Raw genomic sequence first — 18,271 nt, forward strand, 5'->3', positions numbered from 1 at the left:
GAACTCGAGCATCCTTGCCTCCAACATTGACTCTCCCTTTAAAGAACTACAACTCCCGTCTCTTGTTTGTAGGAGGCTGAGAGACAACATGGCGGCCTCGTGTGTAGCAGCCGGGGAGCTGCTGCTGCTGAGTGTCAACAAGAGAACATGGACATTCTACCCGAGGACTTCGTGTCTGGTCAGAGGAATCTACACGACGAGCTTCCGGAGACACAGTGGATCTCAGCCCCGAGCGGAAAGGTACAGGAAGCTGTTTGTGTTGTTGTTGTCACTGTGTTGATTTCATCACATGTATTCAACTGTAGATAAATGACCCATATTTATCTTTATTTACATCCTGATATGTCTGATTTAAACTGTGTCCACTGGGTAAATGGTGAAGATAAATGAGCTGCTTTTAAAATAGCTATTATGACGTTTATTTTGATTTTACCTTCCGTTTTCTCCAGTTATTGTTATTTGTTTATTGTTACACATTATTATTGTAATGACAATGTTATGCGTGTTATAATCGTACATTGATTAAGTTAGGCCACTGTGTCAAGGTTTATTTTGTTCATTATGAGGTTGAATCTTCAGAAAACACTTGAGTTTGCTCCTCTGCCTGTTTAGTTTTCAGAGTCACACTTATTACAAAGTAGTTTCCTCAACAAACACACAAACATTGTAGCATAATAAACATATTATGTAGAAAAAATAAGATGGAAAAAAGCAAATTAGGAAGCAAGTTCTGTTCCTGCTCCTCAGCAGGATCAGATCATAACCTGTCAAATGCAACTTCTAATTCATTAGATCACTGGGAATATGGAGTCAACGTTTCTACAGGATTCTGACATAGAGACAATACAATTTTGTATAGATCAAAGCTTTCAAACTTTTTTAAACCATTACTGCAGATAAAGACTAAACCTTTTGTAGTCTATCAGAGAAAATCATCCGCACACTGTTGTATCATTTTCTGTGACTGTAAGTGTAAGTTATATTAACATTATGAAGCATTAGCAACTCGCATAACTTTTTATTTTGTTCCTTATTTACAATATATCTTCAGCCTTACTTTAATATTTGGACATTTTTCTAGTGTATCTACAGCCTCTTATGATATTCTTGATATGTCATCACACTGTTTACATTTCACTCAGTGGAAGAACAATTTCTACATTCATTATAACAGAAGTTACCTGCAGGTTTCGCCATTTCCTCCCACATCATTATCAAGGTCATTCATTGTTCTGACAGCGCCACATCTCATTCACTGCACCACAGGATCGTAGCCAGAGGTAAATCCAGAGTTAACTGAGCCAGACGATTACCAGCTTCATGAGAACAGTTATTCAGGAGAACTCACAGAGGGTTTGACAGTAAATATCAGTAAAAAAGCAAAAACCCATTATCCAGATGCGAATATATTTCCCCTTTGCCAGGTTCACCACTCATTCTCTGTTTGATTTGTAGTAAAGGTGTATTTTATTTCCTCTCTGCCTCAGTGATCCCCAGCAGCTGGTCGGGGTGGTCGGCTTGGAGATCCACGCCCAGATCAGCTCCAACACCAAGCTGTTTTCTGGCTCACACGTTCGCTTCTCAGCCCCCCCCAACTCCCTGGTGTCCTTCTTCGATGGATCCTTGCCTGGCACATTACCCGTAGGTGATTCTCAGACAAAGATAACCTATTGTTTGATTCCCTTCTTGTAAGATCACCAGTTAATGTCCCCTTGTGTCCCCAGGTTCTGAACAGACGATGTGTCGAAGCAGCGGTGATGACAGGACTGGCTCTCAACTGCACTATCAACAGGAAGTCCCTTTTTGACAGGAAGCATTACTTCTACGCCGACCTCCCTGTGAGTTTCCCTCTCCCTGTCCTCCTTTCTTACTTTCTCTGCGCCCTCCAGGGTTTGGCTGTATCCTATCAGACAAACAGGCGGTGTAGAGTCGCTCTGATCCCAAACATCACTCTGCCTTATTGTTCTACTGTGACACAAGTTGTCCTCATCCGCCTCCAGCGTCTCCATCACAACACTCGCAGTGAACTCCTCCTGCCCCTGAGCTTTAATTGAAATAGCGAGCCAGTCCTGCTGATGCAGCAAAAACGCTATTTGCCACACACACAGTCAAAGGGTCCTGAGAGCTGTTGAAGAGAATGACCAGTGTTTTTTCACCTGCCAGCTCATTTCCTACCGTACACTTCTATTTTTACATTATACACAGGTCATTGCACTCCCTGCCTTTGCTGATTATTAGGGGATAGCTTTCTTTTGTATATATATATATAAATAATGTGAATCATTATGAGAGTCCTATAAACTCCAGGTAGGGATTTCCAACTCAGCAGTTCTGGGAATGATCCATTACTCACCTTTAACTGTGTAAAGCTGCTACTGTGATTATGGACCTTTTGAATGATGTTTGTAAGCAGAGATTTTGAATTTTCCATAATGGAATCATTTCTATACCACAGGTCTAAACACATCTCGAGGAATATAATAGGCCAGTATTTGGAGTGCTGCAGCAAAGAGTACTTGTCAATGAGAGAGAGAGACCAGAAAACATGTATTTTCGTCAGGGATTAAACCAAAAACACACTAGTGCATAAAAGCTGTCTAGATACTTTCTCTTATACCATTTGATTTTAAATCAGTTGTTATTTTATTGTAAGGATACACCACTTTAAAGCTGTATTAATTAACAACTACTATGTATGTATTTGGTAGATCAGAAAAAAAAGTAGTTGAGACAAAAACATGCTATTGGAGGAGATAGCTACCAATCCAATGGTTTGACAGGTAATTGGATTTAAATGTCTCACAGCATAAGCTGAATAGCAGTCTGGTGAAGTGAGGATAAAGGCATCCCTCCCCCTCAACAGTATAGTGAAGTTCATTTTGCTCTGTGTAATAGAGAACCTGTGTGACAAGGGCTCCCCAGCCCTCAGAGCCCCAACGTAATTTCGCAGCCATTATGAGTGACCTTTTAAGGCTTAGATGGAAAAGACAAAACGTAATGGGAACTACATTGACTCGCCCTACAGAGACGCCTTTTCATATATCTGGAAATTCTCAGAAGAAAAGTGTGATGGAAAATCTGAATATTTCAGCGTTTGTCTCGCCTTGGTGAGATATTATGCTAACACGGCTTTGGGCGAGGTAATGAGGAGTGTAATTATAGACTGAAGAGCCTCGGAGACAGATTCTCTTTTCCTGCAGTATTACTTCATTGAAACTGCCCGAAAGAAGTGGATTAAAAGGAGAGTGCCCTCACAAAGAAGCAAGCAATACAGCGAGTATCAGCTTAAGCAGAAAGTTTTCATTACACTCTTTCTGCTGCTGAAATAATATGATCGCTCTCTTCGATATTTCTGATTTGATTTCTTAGCTGACTTAAGTCTCTTGTGAGAGGAGGCTTTGACTTGTTTTAGGCCCGATGCTCAACAGTTTTCTGCAGATGGGCTTGATCAGTCTCTGTTTATCACATAGTGGCAGCAGTTCATATTTTAATCACCTCGGCAGCGATGCATTATCTCCAAAGAAAGTCCATGTTTCTTTAGATTCCAGTTAAATCCCCTCCAGAAGCGCAGGGATTACCGTTGTGTTCCTCTTGCTCTCTTGTGTGTTTACTAAAGCTTGCATCACCTCCTTTGGATTCCTTCTGAGCAGCTGACACACACAGCAGGGACGATAATACCAGATTACAGTTTTTATTTTGCTTTGAGATTTCACAGCAGCCCCTGCCATCAGGTCGCGCCTGGATGCTCTATCTGTGTTTAACATTCACTGTGTGCTTTCTGCACTCTACCTCTTGTTGCCTTTTTTTTTAAGGGATCAAAGTTTTTATTTAGTTTGCATTAGTCTCCTCAAATGCTTCATAAGAGCGATCCGAGAGCTCGATCACCTGGAGTCTGAGTGGCTTTAATTATGCAAGATGATGGAATGTTTTTCACATTGGACCCAGAGTTTCAATGTGATCTACGCTCATCAAACCAAACCAGTAGCATGACCGAGGGAGAAATTATCCCACCCTTGAAAAATACATTTGTAAATTGCATTTTACATTATTGATATGTTCCGCTACAAATCCCTGATTGCATTTTGTAAAACACCACAGTTGCTCATTAAATGATCAATGGCGCTGTCCAACTAGCGCTCCTGCTTCGAATGGAAACGGCAGACGATGCACATACATAAAGCTCTGTAATAACATGCCTCAGCAGCTCCGCACTAATCTATTAGCCAAAGCAAATAATTACAATTTCCTCAAGATATTAAGTTTCTAAAACAGACCTGGCCTGACTGTTGAAGCTTTGACATGCGTTTAATGAGAGCAGTGATTGTGTGTGCGGGACCTCGATGGAAAGTAAGGAGGGAGAGAAAGGTGGGAGACGACCAGCAGATGCTTTTTTTAAATGAGTCCGAAAATGACTCAGCGGCTCACAACACACAAATGGGTGTGGAGCTTGTGTGGGAACCTGCGTGTGTAGTCTGAGCGCAGACACACATCTGTAGCTGTGAATATAAAGAGGTGTTCAGCTCATTAAGGCTCTCTCTGTCGGCGGCGAGTAATTGGAGAAAACCCAAATGTGTCTAGTAGGGTTTTATTAACAACAAAACTTTACTCATCCCTCATTATGTCGCCAGAAGTAGCTGATTCATTATGCAGGAAATGCAAATAGTCTTACTTATGCTGACCTAATGTACAGTATGGTGTTCTCGTGCTGCAGACAGCAGAGACAACATTTTTACCTGCAAGTAGTAGAGTCAAAACCTGTTAAAAGATGAAGGAAGAAATGAACTGCAGCATTTTTCTCAAAATCCAACATATTTAAAGATTGAATTCATCTAGAGGAACAGAAATTAAAAGAGAAAAAACCCCTACTGCATGTTGTCTTTTTAAAGTGTTGTTTTAAAAGGAGGCGACGTGGACCTGACTGATTGTGTCGATCGGGCACATTTTACAGAAAGCAACCCAGTTCTCCACCCCTCCTGAATCTCTTCTCCCACGTCCTTGCTCTCTTTAGCATAAGTATGATTAATGTTTAGCTCCTGCGATGTGGTTGCCATAGTAACTTGGGGAATTAGTACTTGGGGCGGCAGATTCTTTTAGGAATAGAGAAGCGGATGAAATATTCATTCTTGTGCTTTTGTGAATAGAAACCTTGAGTGGAGCCGCAGCACTCCTGCTGCATTATAACCAAGGTCCAGCCAATCAGCCATGGAGGTGTTTAATTGATGCTGCCTGACCTTCATGTGGACCCATGACACTGACTGCAGACTCGTCATCGGAGTTATTCCTCTGCAATACGTGGATTTAACTAAACACAATCTCAGGAGATATCAGATTTCTTTCTGTAATTTGATGTATTACTTAGTTTTATAGTCCCACTGTGGAAATTCAGCTCCACCACACTGTTCTTTTACCTTCACAAATTATGCCCCATGGAAAAAAATAAGAGAGTAACACTTAGCAAACAGTACACATCATTGAACAGCAACAATATATATGCATAACAAACTAGAATGGCTCTCAGTAGAACACAATACCACTGCCAAGCCCCAGCAGACTCCTTAAATCCAATCACGCGGCATAAAGTTGCACACACTCATAGATATCAGTGCCCTTAAAGTGCCAGAGTTTTATTCATCAAGGTCTATGAATCATTCCCTGGAAAGTGAAAAAAAGTCCTGGATCTGCCCCAGATCCCCAAAAAGTTGAATGGGTTCTGCCCACAGTGCATCCTTCCACTAATTTATGTGTAATCCTTCCTACAGACAAACACAACAAGAGTGGAAACAGAACAAGAACGCATCATAAACATTGACAGACTGTCAAAAAACAAGTCAAATATCCCATCAAAAATAACATTTTGTTTTAAAAAAGTCCATTCATCTATTTAAAGTGATACATTTTAGTTTACTTGTCTATGAATTGACAACCAGTGATATCGAACAGAAGCTAAACCAACCCATTTGCCAGTATGCTCAGCTCATTACCCTAACAACATGTTATTACTTCAGAATTTATATAATTAACAGAGAGAAACATGCACTGCTAGGAAATAAATCGCATTAAAAGCAAATCTGGTCATTGGTCAAAATTAGATTTTAGATAATTTTGCCCAATAATTATTAAAAGCAAACAAATTGGATATCTGTAAATTAATTGGATGATAATGTAGAAGTATTCCGGCCTGTGTACTGGTATGTATTTCTACCTGCTGTTACTTGTACATCATCACATTACCTGCAATCTTCAAAGAAGTGAAAGTGGTGGGATCGTTTTCATTCCTAATTCCACAGGGATTAAAAGGCAGTAAACGCTGCTGTCACTGTTCTCATTGACTCAGTTTTCATTACACCAACACAGTCAGAAATCCCTCCGTCATTTAATCGATGGTATACGGTCGGCTGCTGCACCGTCGGGGCCTGATGAGAGGTTACGTTTCTTGAAAGATAAGGAGAGCATGAAAATGTTTTTGCCTTTTTTTTTGTTATGCTCTGTTTACCCCACAGCCTCAGCGCCTGGTGTTTTATAATGATGTGTACTCTCGTGTCAGGCTGGATACCAGATCACTCAGCAGCGGCGGCCCATCGCTGTAGACGGCATCCTGACTTACAGCCTCCATGGGGGGAGGAAGAGGAGCCAAGTGATCAGGAAAACAGCGACGATAAAGCAGATTCAGCTGGAGCAGGACAGTGGCAAGAGTCTGCACGATGACGTCCACAGCCAGACACTCATAGACCTCAACAGAGCAGGTAACACCAGTCACTCTGTGGCCCAGGATTAAAGATTGTGTAATCTACTGTGTATTGTCTGTGGAATCATTGTCTGTGGAGTTATTGTCTGTGGAGTTATTCCCACATACCAAACATATACATGAGTCTCACCATTGCACTAGACATGTTGCTTCATTACCAAGAAGATGGCTATAACTATTTGTTACTGTTTGGATATACTTTCTTAACAAGTACGTTGCACAGCTCTTTTAGGACATTGTTTAACCTTAAAGGAAACATATGACGCTTTTTGCAGTTTTTCTCTTTCCTCTAGTACGTGATATCATTTTTGTGGGTAGGTAAAATATCGACAAGGTTAAAAAAAAAAAAAAATCCACATCATTACTTCTGAATCATTGTGATGTCATGTGACAGTAGATTGGGCTTTAATCAGGACGGGGGCTTTAAATAGACAGGAGCTAAACCCAAGTGTTTTAGACAGAGGCTGAAAAGAAGGGCTGCAGCAATGGGCAGTGTATTCTGAACATTACAGCATTTAAACTTAAACTTAAAGTAAGAACACCAAATTCAAATTCTGAACCTAAAATGTGCCTCTTTCAATGGATTAATCTATGTGACGTGGCTTTTAAAACAGTTTTTGATCTTGAGTTGGGTTGATTGAGCCTGGGGCTGAAAGCAACAGTGGTTTCAGTCTTTGAACTTTATTGATGATAAGACATATATTATAACATCTTCCCAATACATGAAAAGCACCCGATATACTATAGATCTAAATCCCTTAACAAAGCAATAACTTGTCTTCACATCCGTCAGGTGTGGGTCTAATGGAGCTGGTGATGGAGCCAGAAATGAGCTGTGGAGAGGAGGCTGCTGCAGCTGTCAGGGAGCTGCAGCTCATCCTGCAGGCCCTTGGCACCTGTCAAGGCAACATGTCTGGTATGGAAATCTCTTTCTGTCTCCGTGTCTCTGCCCGCCTCTCTGTGTCTGAGCTGCCATTCTGTACCTCTAAACCCAAACCCCCTTCCCTCACAGTGTGCATCTCTCCCCCTCCTCTTCCTCCGCAGAGGGCCAGATGAGAGTCGATGCCAACGTGTCCGTCCACGCGCCAGGTGAACCCCTGGGCGTCAGAACCGAGGTGAAGAACATCAACAGCATCCGATTCCTGGCCAGGGCCATCGGTAAGTCCTGTAAATAGGTTAGGAGGAAAGTCTGAGAGTGTGACAGACATTCAGTGAGGGTGTTTTGAATGCTGTTCCATCTGAGGAGATCGTACAGTTGTTGTATTATTGCTCACACACCTGCTCTGAAAGTAAAGACCTTTTGGTGAGTTGACATTTGGATGCGTTGTCACCCTGAAAAAGAAAAGTACCTAAATCAAAACTGGCAGTAAAAGGTAAGAAACAACCAGTGGAGGAATGTTATTAAGTGACATTTCCTGTAATGTGCTTTTTTTGCTTTCTCACCAAGAGTTACATGAGAAGACACATTTGATCTCTGGGGTTATTACTTAGGAAATCATATTTTCATCACGTCCATACTTGCAAAACTGGATAACATTTTTGTTGAAATGAAAACATTCCAGTTTGAATTATGAAGAGGAATGAAGACAGGAAGATTAGTTAATGTTGACAGGGACCTGAGAAGCATAAGTTTAGCACTGACAGCCATTCACAAACCATCAGCTGCGTGAAGGCAGCATGCGATGGTGAATTTTCTTCTCTCAGCTGTTCACTTAAGGAATAGATTTAGTGACAACTCAAACCTAACTGGCCGTTGATTGAGCTTCAGTTGAAACGCTGACAGAGAGCCTCCTCCAGACAGATTTCAGCATTTTAACTCTCAGGAGTGTAAGCACACATTGACACGCTGTGGTGCTGTGCCTGAGTTACCTATCAATAAAACACTATCACGCTTAATCTGCTGCTGCTGAACTGGTGTTTAAACAGTGATGGAGGGAAAACATAATTCGTCACAGTTATAATGTGGCAGCAGTCGGAGACCCGAGGATTGCCAGTGTGTTGCGGCAGATGTTTGGCATTTGTCACACAATCGTGTTTGTGCCACGCTGCTATCGGAGAGTGTGTGTTTATGTTAATGTCGTCTCTTGTGTCGCCAGACTTCGAGATTCGGAGGCAGATCGATGTCCTGCAGAGAGGAGGGAGGGTGCAGAACGAGACCCGGGCTTATGATTCCAAATCGGGGTGAGTTGATGAGGGAGCCGGGCTGTGACTGGGATTTCTGCCTCATTCATTAGTTTCATCATCTGGCCCCTTGACTCTCTTTCTCGTTTTCCTGATTTGTTTTGAAATTACTGCACTTACATCTCCTCCCTGCTTGTTACTTCAAGAGCTTCACATTTCACCTCTTGAGTTGCCAGAATGGTAATTTCACTCACTCGTCCTCCTTCATGCTGGTTCCTTGTGCTTTTCCCTCTATGTTTTTCTATATTTTCCCATCGCCTATCAGACTTGTTTTACAGTTTTGACCCCGGATTCGTTCACCATCACATGAGCCTTTTGTTTCCCTGGTTTCACAAATCAAAGATCTGCATTTCCCCGTGTTCCTGGCACCACTCGTGACATTTAGTCCTGAGCTTTGCAACGGACGAACCATCGATGGTGATGATGATGAATGGAGACGTTTGGAATGCCGCCGCCATGGTGTTGTGTTATCTGTGAGCTTTGTGCTCGTCACAGGCTCCTGAGCTCTCAGAACGATCCAGCTCCCACACAGCCGAGGCATTGATCATCTTCTGGTGCTCTGCCTCGTTCCCATGAGGCCTTCTTGAAAGTCCGAGGTCCATGGTGAAGCATGTTAAACAGCGTGTGATGGCCCCATGATTGGCTCTTTCTTCTCGTTCCTGTGAAGCTGGCGACAGATCTGACTAAACAGCTGGGCTGACTGAACAGCATCACTACACACAACCCCCACCTTTTTGCATGGGGCTTTGATGTTGTTTTTCTTTTAGTTTGGAATAGTTGTTCTATACAGTTTTTAGAGGGCGAGCACTTTAATTGTCCATTGATCTTCTATTCTCTCAGTTGCTTTTATAAATTATCAGTGACCTATTCTGAAAGTTAAGACAGGAAAGACGACACAAATCTTCATATTTCAGATGCATGAGGGACTTCTAAGGATTTTCAAAAATTATATAATACCTCAACTTGTTGCCAAATTGGCAGAATGACTAATTCTTGGATTGTTCCAGCTCTAAATAGGACTTAGACTGTAAGAAATGTTAGTTTATAATATGTGCATGTTGTCTTCCAGGGAGACTATTCCCATGAGGGACAAAGAGGGTCTCCAGGACTACAGGTGAGTCTGAGTCTGTGTTTGTTTACGTGTAGTTATGATTTTAGGAGATTACCTTACCGTCTTTTGGGAAAATGAGGATGTCAGATGTCACTCATTTGTGCATCTGTGTGTGTGTAGTTTTAAAGGAAGGGGGGATGATAAATGGAGAGTTATTAACTCAAATTACTACAGGAGCAAGAGAAACGCGACTAGTTTGGAGTCAAAATACTACAAATAATAACTTCATCTCCTCTTAAGTTTATCTGTGGTGCTCATAAAGCCTTCCCCCACCCCTCCAGGTTCATGCCAGAGCCCAACCTGCCCCCTCTGATCGTGTATGAGGATAACGCGTCGCTGCCCTCTGGCACTGATGCGGGCCAGATGGTGGTGGTGCAGAAGATAAGGGAAGGGCTTCCAGAGCTACCCAGCGTCAAAAGAGACAGGCTGGTCCAAACATACGGCATCCTGCCCGAGCACAGCTTCACTCTGGTGGTGAGTGGATTTGCGGGCGGAGGCAGTTAATCTGTTTTCCCGCGCACTTGTTTTAATTGCACTCTCATCAAACTCAGTTTGGACACAGTTCTGCTTGGAGGCAGCTGAATACCGGTCCCTGCTGGGCTTATTTGATAGTGATGAGATAATGTGCATGTGGCTGATGGCGGCGTTTTGTCGCAGAATGAGGACGGGCTGGTGGAGTACTTCGAGGCCGTGTTGAAGGCGACCAGGAAGGAGCCGAGGAAGGTGATTGGCTGGGTGACGAACGAGCTGCTGGGTCACCTCAAGCAACGAGACATGAGCGTGAGCCAGAGGTGAGGCGGATCCTTCCATGGGATTTATATAATGTTCATTTAATTCTCATTGTCTGTCTTGCAGATTAGATTTATCTTCCAACATAGCTCATGAATACAGTATTGGAGTCATATGTAGCAGTGGTTTGTCTTCGCCTGCTGTTCACTTCCAATCTGGGTGAGAGAAGAGGCGAATAAAAGGTTTGCTTATCTGCTTCCAAACCTCAGGTCTTAGATGTCAGGGTTAAACCTTTCTCACAAGCGCCCCCTGCAGCTGAAGGGTTAAGACACTGAGCGTGAACCGCAGCATCATCGGCGGTTCAGCTCCGTCTTGGGGTCTGTTTTTGCATCTTTCTCCCATTTTCCCTGCCGCTTCTTCACTGTCTATAATGAAGCCTTAAGATTACCTTTAAAGAAAAAACCCTTTCACTCCCCAGATGCAGCTGGTGTGCGTGTCAGGCCTTTCTTCATTTTAAGTTGTCACAAGCGGCCGCCTCAAGGGTTCTAACTCAAGTGAAGAACTCCGATCCTAAAAGTGATTTAACACGTCTGCTATCAGCTCCACGCCCTGTAACTCACCACTGAACTTTACTCAGAGACACTTCAATGGGCTGTTTATAGCAGACGGTTATACAGTTAGATTTGGCGTGAAAAAGCTCTCCAAAGAATCCCAGCAGCAAGTAGGGTTACATCAGTTAAATTAATAACACCCAAAAGCACACAAGGAGGAGGTGGGGGTGGGGGTGGAGGGAGCTCTGGCATCAAACTTCACTTCCATGTCTGTATCTGCAGGGCGAATCTTCAGTTGTCACCATGAACCACAGCAGCTAGAACAGCATCAGACGTCCACAAATTCAATTTAATTAAATGTTATGCAAGACAGAAGCACATTTGAGTCCTCCCCTTCCATATAGACATAATGGGAAGCAAAGCCAGTGTCACTGTATCACAAGTGTGAGACATGTCAGGTTATAATGGCCAGGCTGCACACCCACATGAACAGGATTTTCCGTAACCAGTCAGCTGAAGCTCACACAGATGTCAGCGAATCACGAGGCATGAGCTGTAATAGAAAAGGTTCCTTCAGTTTTCTACCTACTTCATATGATGGAGATCTGTGTCATGGTGGAAAATATCATCACCAATATCATCACCATAGCTGGAATCATATTTCACCCATTCGCCCAATTCAACCAGTGCTTCGGTCCAAGGTACACCACACCTCGGGGTCAATTTGAATTCGGGACACTTGGGAATGTAGAGTGGACGTTCTGGGGATCGAACCATCGACCCTCTGGTAAGTGTTCTACCTCGTGAGCCACAGATGTTCAAATTACAAAGCAAAAGAAAAAAAAATCATTATTGCCTAGTCAATGAAGGTAGAAGTCGCAGATCAACACGAGTAATAACAACAATTCATTTGATTAATTTCAGGTTTGATTCCCGATTCCTGCCCTCGACGCACATTAATATCCACAAACCCTCCGCTGCTCTTGGCTCAAAAAGGAGATGATGCTGAAATCTAACTTATTAAACTGCTTCTCTTCTATTCCCCGAGACGGTTTTCTCCGGATTAATGAGCATTTAGCCAAGAAAAAGATTTAAGCCTCCCTGTGCTGTGTTCAGAAAGAAGTGTTTATATTCAGGCTCCAGGCAAAATGACGCCGAATCAACCTCTCTCCTCCATTAACAATTCTACACTGTTCTAAACCAATGATTATTTGATTCTTAGTGTTCACAAATATTGACAGGATGTTTGTATTCCAAACAGAAGAAACACGTAGGTCTTCATAAATCATTTGATATTCCCTAATTCTTCACGTCGGTCAAAGACAAAACCTTTGTGACAGACCTTACGGCTCATTGGAGGAACGCCTGTGTGGGCAAATTCAATAACATCAGTGATATCATTACTTCCTTGGATGAAGTTGTTTGGATCTCTCCATGCTGAAGGCCTGTTAGCTGCAACATGTTGGATTTTGTAAATGTTCCAAAACACTTTGAAACGAAGAGAAATTGCCATCGTGGCTTTAGAATCTCCTCCTCCGCTTGTTGAGTCCAAAAGAGATTGGCAATATGGATCTGTAATGATTTCTTAGAATAAAAATCATAAAAGGCTCTGAGTCATTACAGAGAAAATGGAATTGAAACAAGCAATCGGTTGACACCAGCGCAGACGCCGTGGGCTTCACTTTATCAACCGTTCCCAGACACACGCGGAACATTTGCAATGTAGCTGCATTTGTTTTCAGTGAAAGGGAGAAAGTCGGAGAAAATCAAAGAGTGGCCGGCAGGACTGTTAAAAGCTGCAGGCAGAGACGAAAACAGACTCACTTTAGTGCTCAGAGAAATATTGTTTAAGTGCTTGGAGTCAGGAGGAGGTAACCAAGTTAAAGGTCTTCAAGCGTTAGCTGTTGAAAGTTCAGTGTGTAGGATTTAGTGACATCTAGTGGTGGAGTTGAGTGTTGCAGCTGAATACCCCCTCACTTCCCTTCCAAACATGAAAGAGAACATGTGGTAACCTTCAGTTGTCATAGAAACTCAAAAGGTGTTTGGTTTGTCCAGTTTGGACGACTGTAAAAAACATGGCGGCCTCCGTAGAGAGGATCCACTCCTGATGTAAGTATTAAGTATTTAAATATAAAATGCTCATTCTAGAGTTAAGAAAACAACAATTCCTACAATTAAGATAAAACACACAAGTGAAAAAAATACTTGGATTATTAAAATTTCTTCTTATAGATCCCTTTCACCTTAATCTTACACACTGAACCTTTAAGAACAACAGCTCCTTCTTTGCTCATAGCATCATAGAATCATGTTTCTGCTCTGTCAAACATGCCCACATCTGATTTGTCTTCCCTCTGGTTCCAAGCCCTTCAACAAGTGTAAGAGAAATAGGAAATAGTGAAGCACAGTGGTCGGACCGAGAGACGACTCCAGACATGTCATTAAGACCTCGTCCTCACTTTTCCACCAACCCAGACAAGTCTCTCCTCCAGGGTTTCTGGAAAAGGGTCAGAAAAGTATCAGCCTGAGAGGAACCCGCTGCAGGGTGCTGACAAGATGTTGGCAGAGCTGTGAGACGTCTCACCAGGCCGACGTTAAGGCCACGTTAGAAATGTCAAATAGTTTTCAAACAAAAGTAATTTGGTTTATATTCAGCTCCATCATTACTTTACTCATTCAACTGTTTAATTTCAGATCCAATTGCTTTAGCCTAACTTTTAGTTAACTACTTCAATTTCCATGTTTTTATCAAACATTTCATAATATTTAGCTAATTTTAACCTTTTATTTAATCTGTTCATCTATACTAATGTAACTTGCATTTTCTTATTCACATTAGCTTTACTTTTAGTTAACTACTTCAATTTCCATGTTTTTGTCAAACATTTCATAATATTTAGCTAATTTTAACCTGTTATTTAAAATGTTTATCTACACTTATGTAACTTGCATTTCTTATTCACATTAGCTTTACTTTTAGCTAACAACTTAAATATTTCCACAGTTTTTCCTTACCAAATACTTAAAAACTGTTAAACCATTACTGTCATCTAAGTATTAATAATAATGATACATTTTATTAATATAGCGCTTTTCAAAGTACTCAAAGACACTTTACAAATGTTAAAATTAACATAAAGAGGCTATACACTAAAAACACAACATGCATCACACATAAAAACTGCTTATTGATTTTAGCCGTACTTTTACATACCCACTGCTATAGGTAGTGTTAAACTTCTCTTCTTGTTTGCTGACTGGTTTCACAAATTCGACTCCAATGTGTGGCGTTAAAGTGTCACAGCTGGTTGATGATAATATAAGATATATACTTCATGTCCCTACTGGGAAATTTGTTCTGGGCATGGTCCTGCAATTCCACAGAGGATGATATTGTACATTGTGCATATACACACCTACTTACAATAGCAGCATGTTGCACAACACTCGCAGCTAATCACGACCTTGCATGTTGGTGTTGAGAAGCTAAGTGGCCACAGGCAGGACTGAATGTTTACTGGGAAACTAGAAACCAGATGGGAAAAGCTGGAACTGTGGATGGAAAATGTGATCAACACTGGAACTGGTGCTGGTTTGATAACAGACTGAATAGAATAATAGCTTATTGTCAGTCGTGGAAATTTACTAAAGTCTCTCTTTTAAAAGTTTATTTTACTCTTAAACCCAAAAGTCAAATTCAAAATGTCCCTCTTCCCCCCGAGGTGCAAGTGACCTTTGAGTCATTGTTTTGTTAGACACAAAAACAACAGGTCATGTTACTTTGTGTTTGAAAAGATGGAAACTTTTCCTCTGTGTGTCTGTGTCCTGATTGGAGGAGGTTCCGTGCAGATGGAGCGTCTGGCCTCCGGTGAACTGACTGAAACTGCGTCTCCACTTAATATTTTTCTAACAGGCTTTTTTGATTCTATTTGTCTGGTGGCCCGGGGAATAAACAGCCAGACACTGGCAAGACAAACACATTATAGTCCAATCACAAATGTTGACAGACTCCCGTGTCCTTTCCGTCTGACATTCCCACCCTTTTTTTCTCTCTCTCTCCTTCATTTATATCACTTATTCACTGCATTCAAATGTAATTAAATCAGCCCTTCATCCGATTTCAGCCCGGTCTCTGCTCCCGCCCTGGCCGAGCTGCTGGAGCTGCAGGAAACAGGACACATCTCCTCTTCAGTCGCCAAGCAGGTCAGTCAGCCGCACAGGCCAATTACCCCGCCCCCCCCTGTCTGTCACTCAGTACACAGAGCGGCAGCGAGACGCTTGTTTGTATTCTGGTCATCACCTGCGTCTCTCCGCCTCCTGCTCCCTCTCAGGTGCTCCAGGAGATGTGGAGGTCACCGGGCTCGACGGCCTTGCAGATCGTCCAGGAGCAGGAGCTGGGGCTCGTTAGTGACGCTGCACAGCTGCACAGCATCTGCCAGGAGGTGGTGGACTCGCATCCCGAGGAGGTGAGGGCCTCACACCTGCTCATTCCCACTTGCAATGACATTTTCTTATTTGCTTTATGTTTTTTTTGCTGTGCTTCCCCCCCCCCCCCCCGCCTGTGTAGGTCCAAGCCATCAGAAGTGGAAACAAGAAAGTTCTGAACAAACTGATGGGCCTTGTTCAGAGAGAGACCAAAGGCAGAGCTGACCCAGTTCTGGTGAGGAACATTTTACAAGAGAAGACTTCGTGAAGCTCGGACCGATCTGCCAGACTCATAGTAGCTTTATGAAAAAGAAGATATAGGAAAAAGATGCTGTGGATGCAGATATGACTCATCACCGCTGTACCTGGTTCTCTCTGGGTTCAACTATTGATGGTCAATCTGAAAATGAAGCTGTCGCCCTTAAGTCCTGAGAGGTTGAGATTCTGTAAATACTGTACAATGTTTCCACTGCACTACTGCTGTTTCCTTCTGTATGTTTGTAAGATGTATATGTGTCTAAAGAGTAATAAAGGTTTTTAAATCAAATGTTTTTTCACCATTTGGTTTATTTAGTTAAAAACAGCACATGCGATTTCGAAGCTGCCACATATGTTCTGCATGTTTAGATTTACTGATCAGGGGAATGCACTTTTCTTAACATTACTAAGTGCTTCAAAAAGGAGAAACTAAGAATAAACCAATGGAAAATGAGCAGAGGAAACAGAATATATGAATATATGAAGAGGGTTAATTAGCATAAATAAGAGCCAATGGCAGAAATGGTGGAGACATGAAGAAAAGGAGAGTTAATGTGTGATTGGTCCTGATGGTCAGTGCTGATGTCAGACTCTCATCAAGAGAAGCAACAGTGACGGGCAAGAACGCAATCAGTGAGCGCCCTCTGGTGGTTGAGCCACATATTTATACTTTCTACACAAAGGTGCTATACATCAGGATTCTCACTGATACTGAAGTGCAGAGACTTAGCTTGACATCAACTTCAATTTCTTAACATTTTGAAACTAGTACATTGAATATTAAGTGAAAATCAACGTCATCTGGCCTCATCAGTTAGTTCCATGTTTGATGTTTTCCACGTTCACCAAGTTCAGTAAAACATTCAGTCAAATGTAGAAATGATTGGGAAATCAAAACTCTCACTGCAGCTGTTCCCCTGCAGACATCAGAAAATTACATCTTCCACATTGGACTCATTTCATTTTCGGCTCATTCTCCATGGGAACGGACGTGTTTTGCAGACGTGCTGCAGCAGTAACAGTCTGCTGCTGCCACACACCCTCTGAAACTATGGGAGCTACAAGATGTCTGTGCATGTTTCTGGAGGCACAACTTAGATTTCTGCACCTACAGTCCATGATGTGACCATAAATGAAAGAGGGCTGTGATTTCTGGTCGGTATTTTTGACATAAGTTCAATTGTGACAGGAGGAGACAGCTTGTTTAAAACACAAAACAGTATTTTTTCTCCAACAGTTTATCCCACATTGATTTATTTGCCTGTTTTTCGACCCAGGTAGCAACGTCTTTGACTGTACGGGTATAAAATGATGCAGTTTACAGATTGATCTTGTGCTTATGAGCTGTGAAAAGGTTCTATCACAGTTTGCTTCCTCTCTGCAGCGTGTCAGAGTCATTGCCTGTAAACAGAGGAGGTAAACTCCCGGGAGAACAAGACCTAGTTTTGAGCTAAATCTCTCTGCAGGGAAGGAGAATATGCATCAAACAAGAACTTCAATATGCACAAAGCAAACAGCTGCAAAACCACCTCTGGCATAAAATAAAAAGGGATTGCATATATTGATGGTGTCGGGTGAAGGCAGCAGGTTCTTTTGTTGAAAGAGAGAAGGAAACAAGTCGGTTTCGTTGAGCAGAAGTTGTCTTTATTGAAAGAGGCAAGACTTTGCATCTCAGACGTTCAGCAACAAACATCAACCTGATCAGAAAAACTGAGTCCGGATCGAATGGGCGAAGCTTTGGATTCTACCGAGACAGAAACGACTCTGTGACCTGGGTTGAAACAGTGATTGTCATATTGAGACTGAACCTGTGCTGGTTGAAAGGCTGCGTCAGGATGAAAGGTTGATAAAGTGCTCTGCGACATTCTTTAACCCGGGACAGGCAAAACCTGTTCCGCTTAAAACAAATATACATAAAATAACTATCCTACTGCATCATTCATCACCTGCATAGCAACACTTAGAACAGGATGGATTTAAATAAACAAAATATACATTTCAAAATTTAAAACAGGGTAATAATTGTTGAATTTATGAGGTGACATCATTGATTAAATCCCAATGCTACTGCCATTTCTTTTTCTATAAATTGTTTCTATAAAAAGGTGTTGTTTGCTTTACCCGAAGCTGTCCATTATCTCAGTGTCCGCTTCTGAATGATCACTTTGTTGTGACAAATCCTCTTAAAGGTTCAATGTGTAGAATTTAGTGACATCTAGTGGTGAAGTTACATGTTGCAGCTTAATTTCAGTAAAGGTTTTTTAAATGTCC

The 18,271-nt window shown here is 42.1% G+C and overlaps 1 protein-coding gene across 1 annotated transcript; it reads left to right on the forward strand.

Moving 5' to 3' along the window:
- The first annotated feature begins 88 nt into the window (after positions 1-88).
- Positions 89-16,289, forward strand: gatb (glutamyl-tRNA(Gln) amidotransferase, subunit B). Its single transcript, XM_061092569.1, has 13 exons — positions 89-240; positions 1,488-1,641; positions 1,725-1,838; positions 6,545-6,743; positions 7,539-7,661; positions 7,790-7,903; positions 8,842-8,926; positions 9,996-10,040; positions 10,319-10,511; positions 10,695-10,828; positions 15,442-15,520; positions 15,649-15,783; positions 15,885-16,289. Exons 1-13 carry the CDS (start codon positions 89-91, stop codon positions 16,008-16,010), a joined length of 1,653 nt encoding a protein of 550 aa, XP_060948552.1. The 3' UTR covers positions 16,011-16,289.
- Positions 16,290-18,271: the final 1,982 nt, after the last annotated feature.

The sequence above is a fragment of the Limanda limanda genome, chromosome 2, assembly GCF_963576545.1.
Source record: "Limanda limanda chromosome 2, fLimLim1.1, whole genome shotgun sequence".
NCBI lineage: Eukaryota > Metazoa > Chordata > Actinopteri > Pleuronectiformes > Pleuronectidae > Limanda > Limanda limanda.

Excerpts from the sequence above, each read along its gene's own strand:
- gatb (XM_061092569.1), top strand. The coding sequence starts at position 89 with ATGGCGGCCTCGTGTGTAGCAGCCGGGGAGCTGCTGCTGCTGAGTGTC. Across the intron at positions 241-1,487 it reads TCTCAGCCCCGAGCGGAAAG|TGATCCCCAGCAGCTGGTCG; the intron begins GTACAGGAAGCT and ends TCTCTGCCTCAG. Across the intron at positions 7,662-7,789 it reads CTGTCAAGGCAACATGTCTG|AGGGCCAGATGAGAGTCGAT; the intron begins GTATGGAAATCT and ends CTTCCTCCGCAG.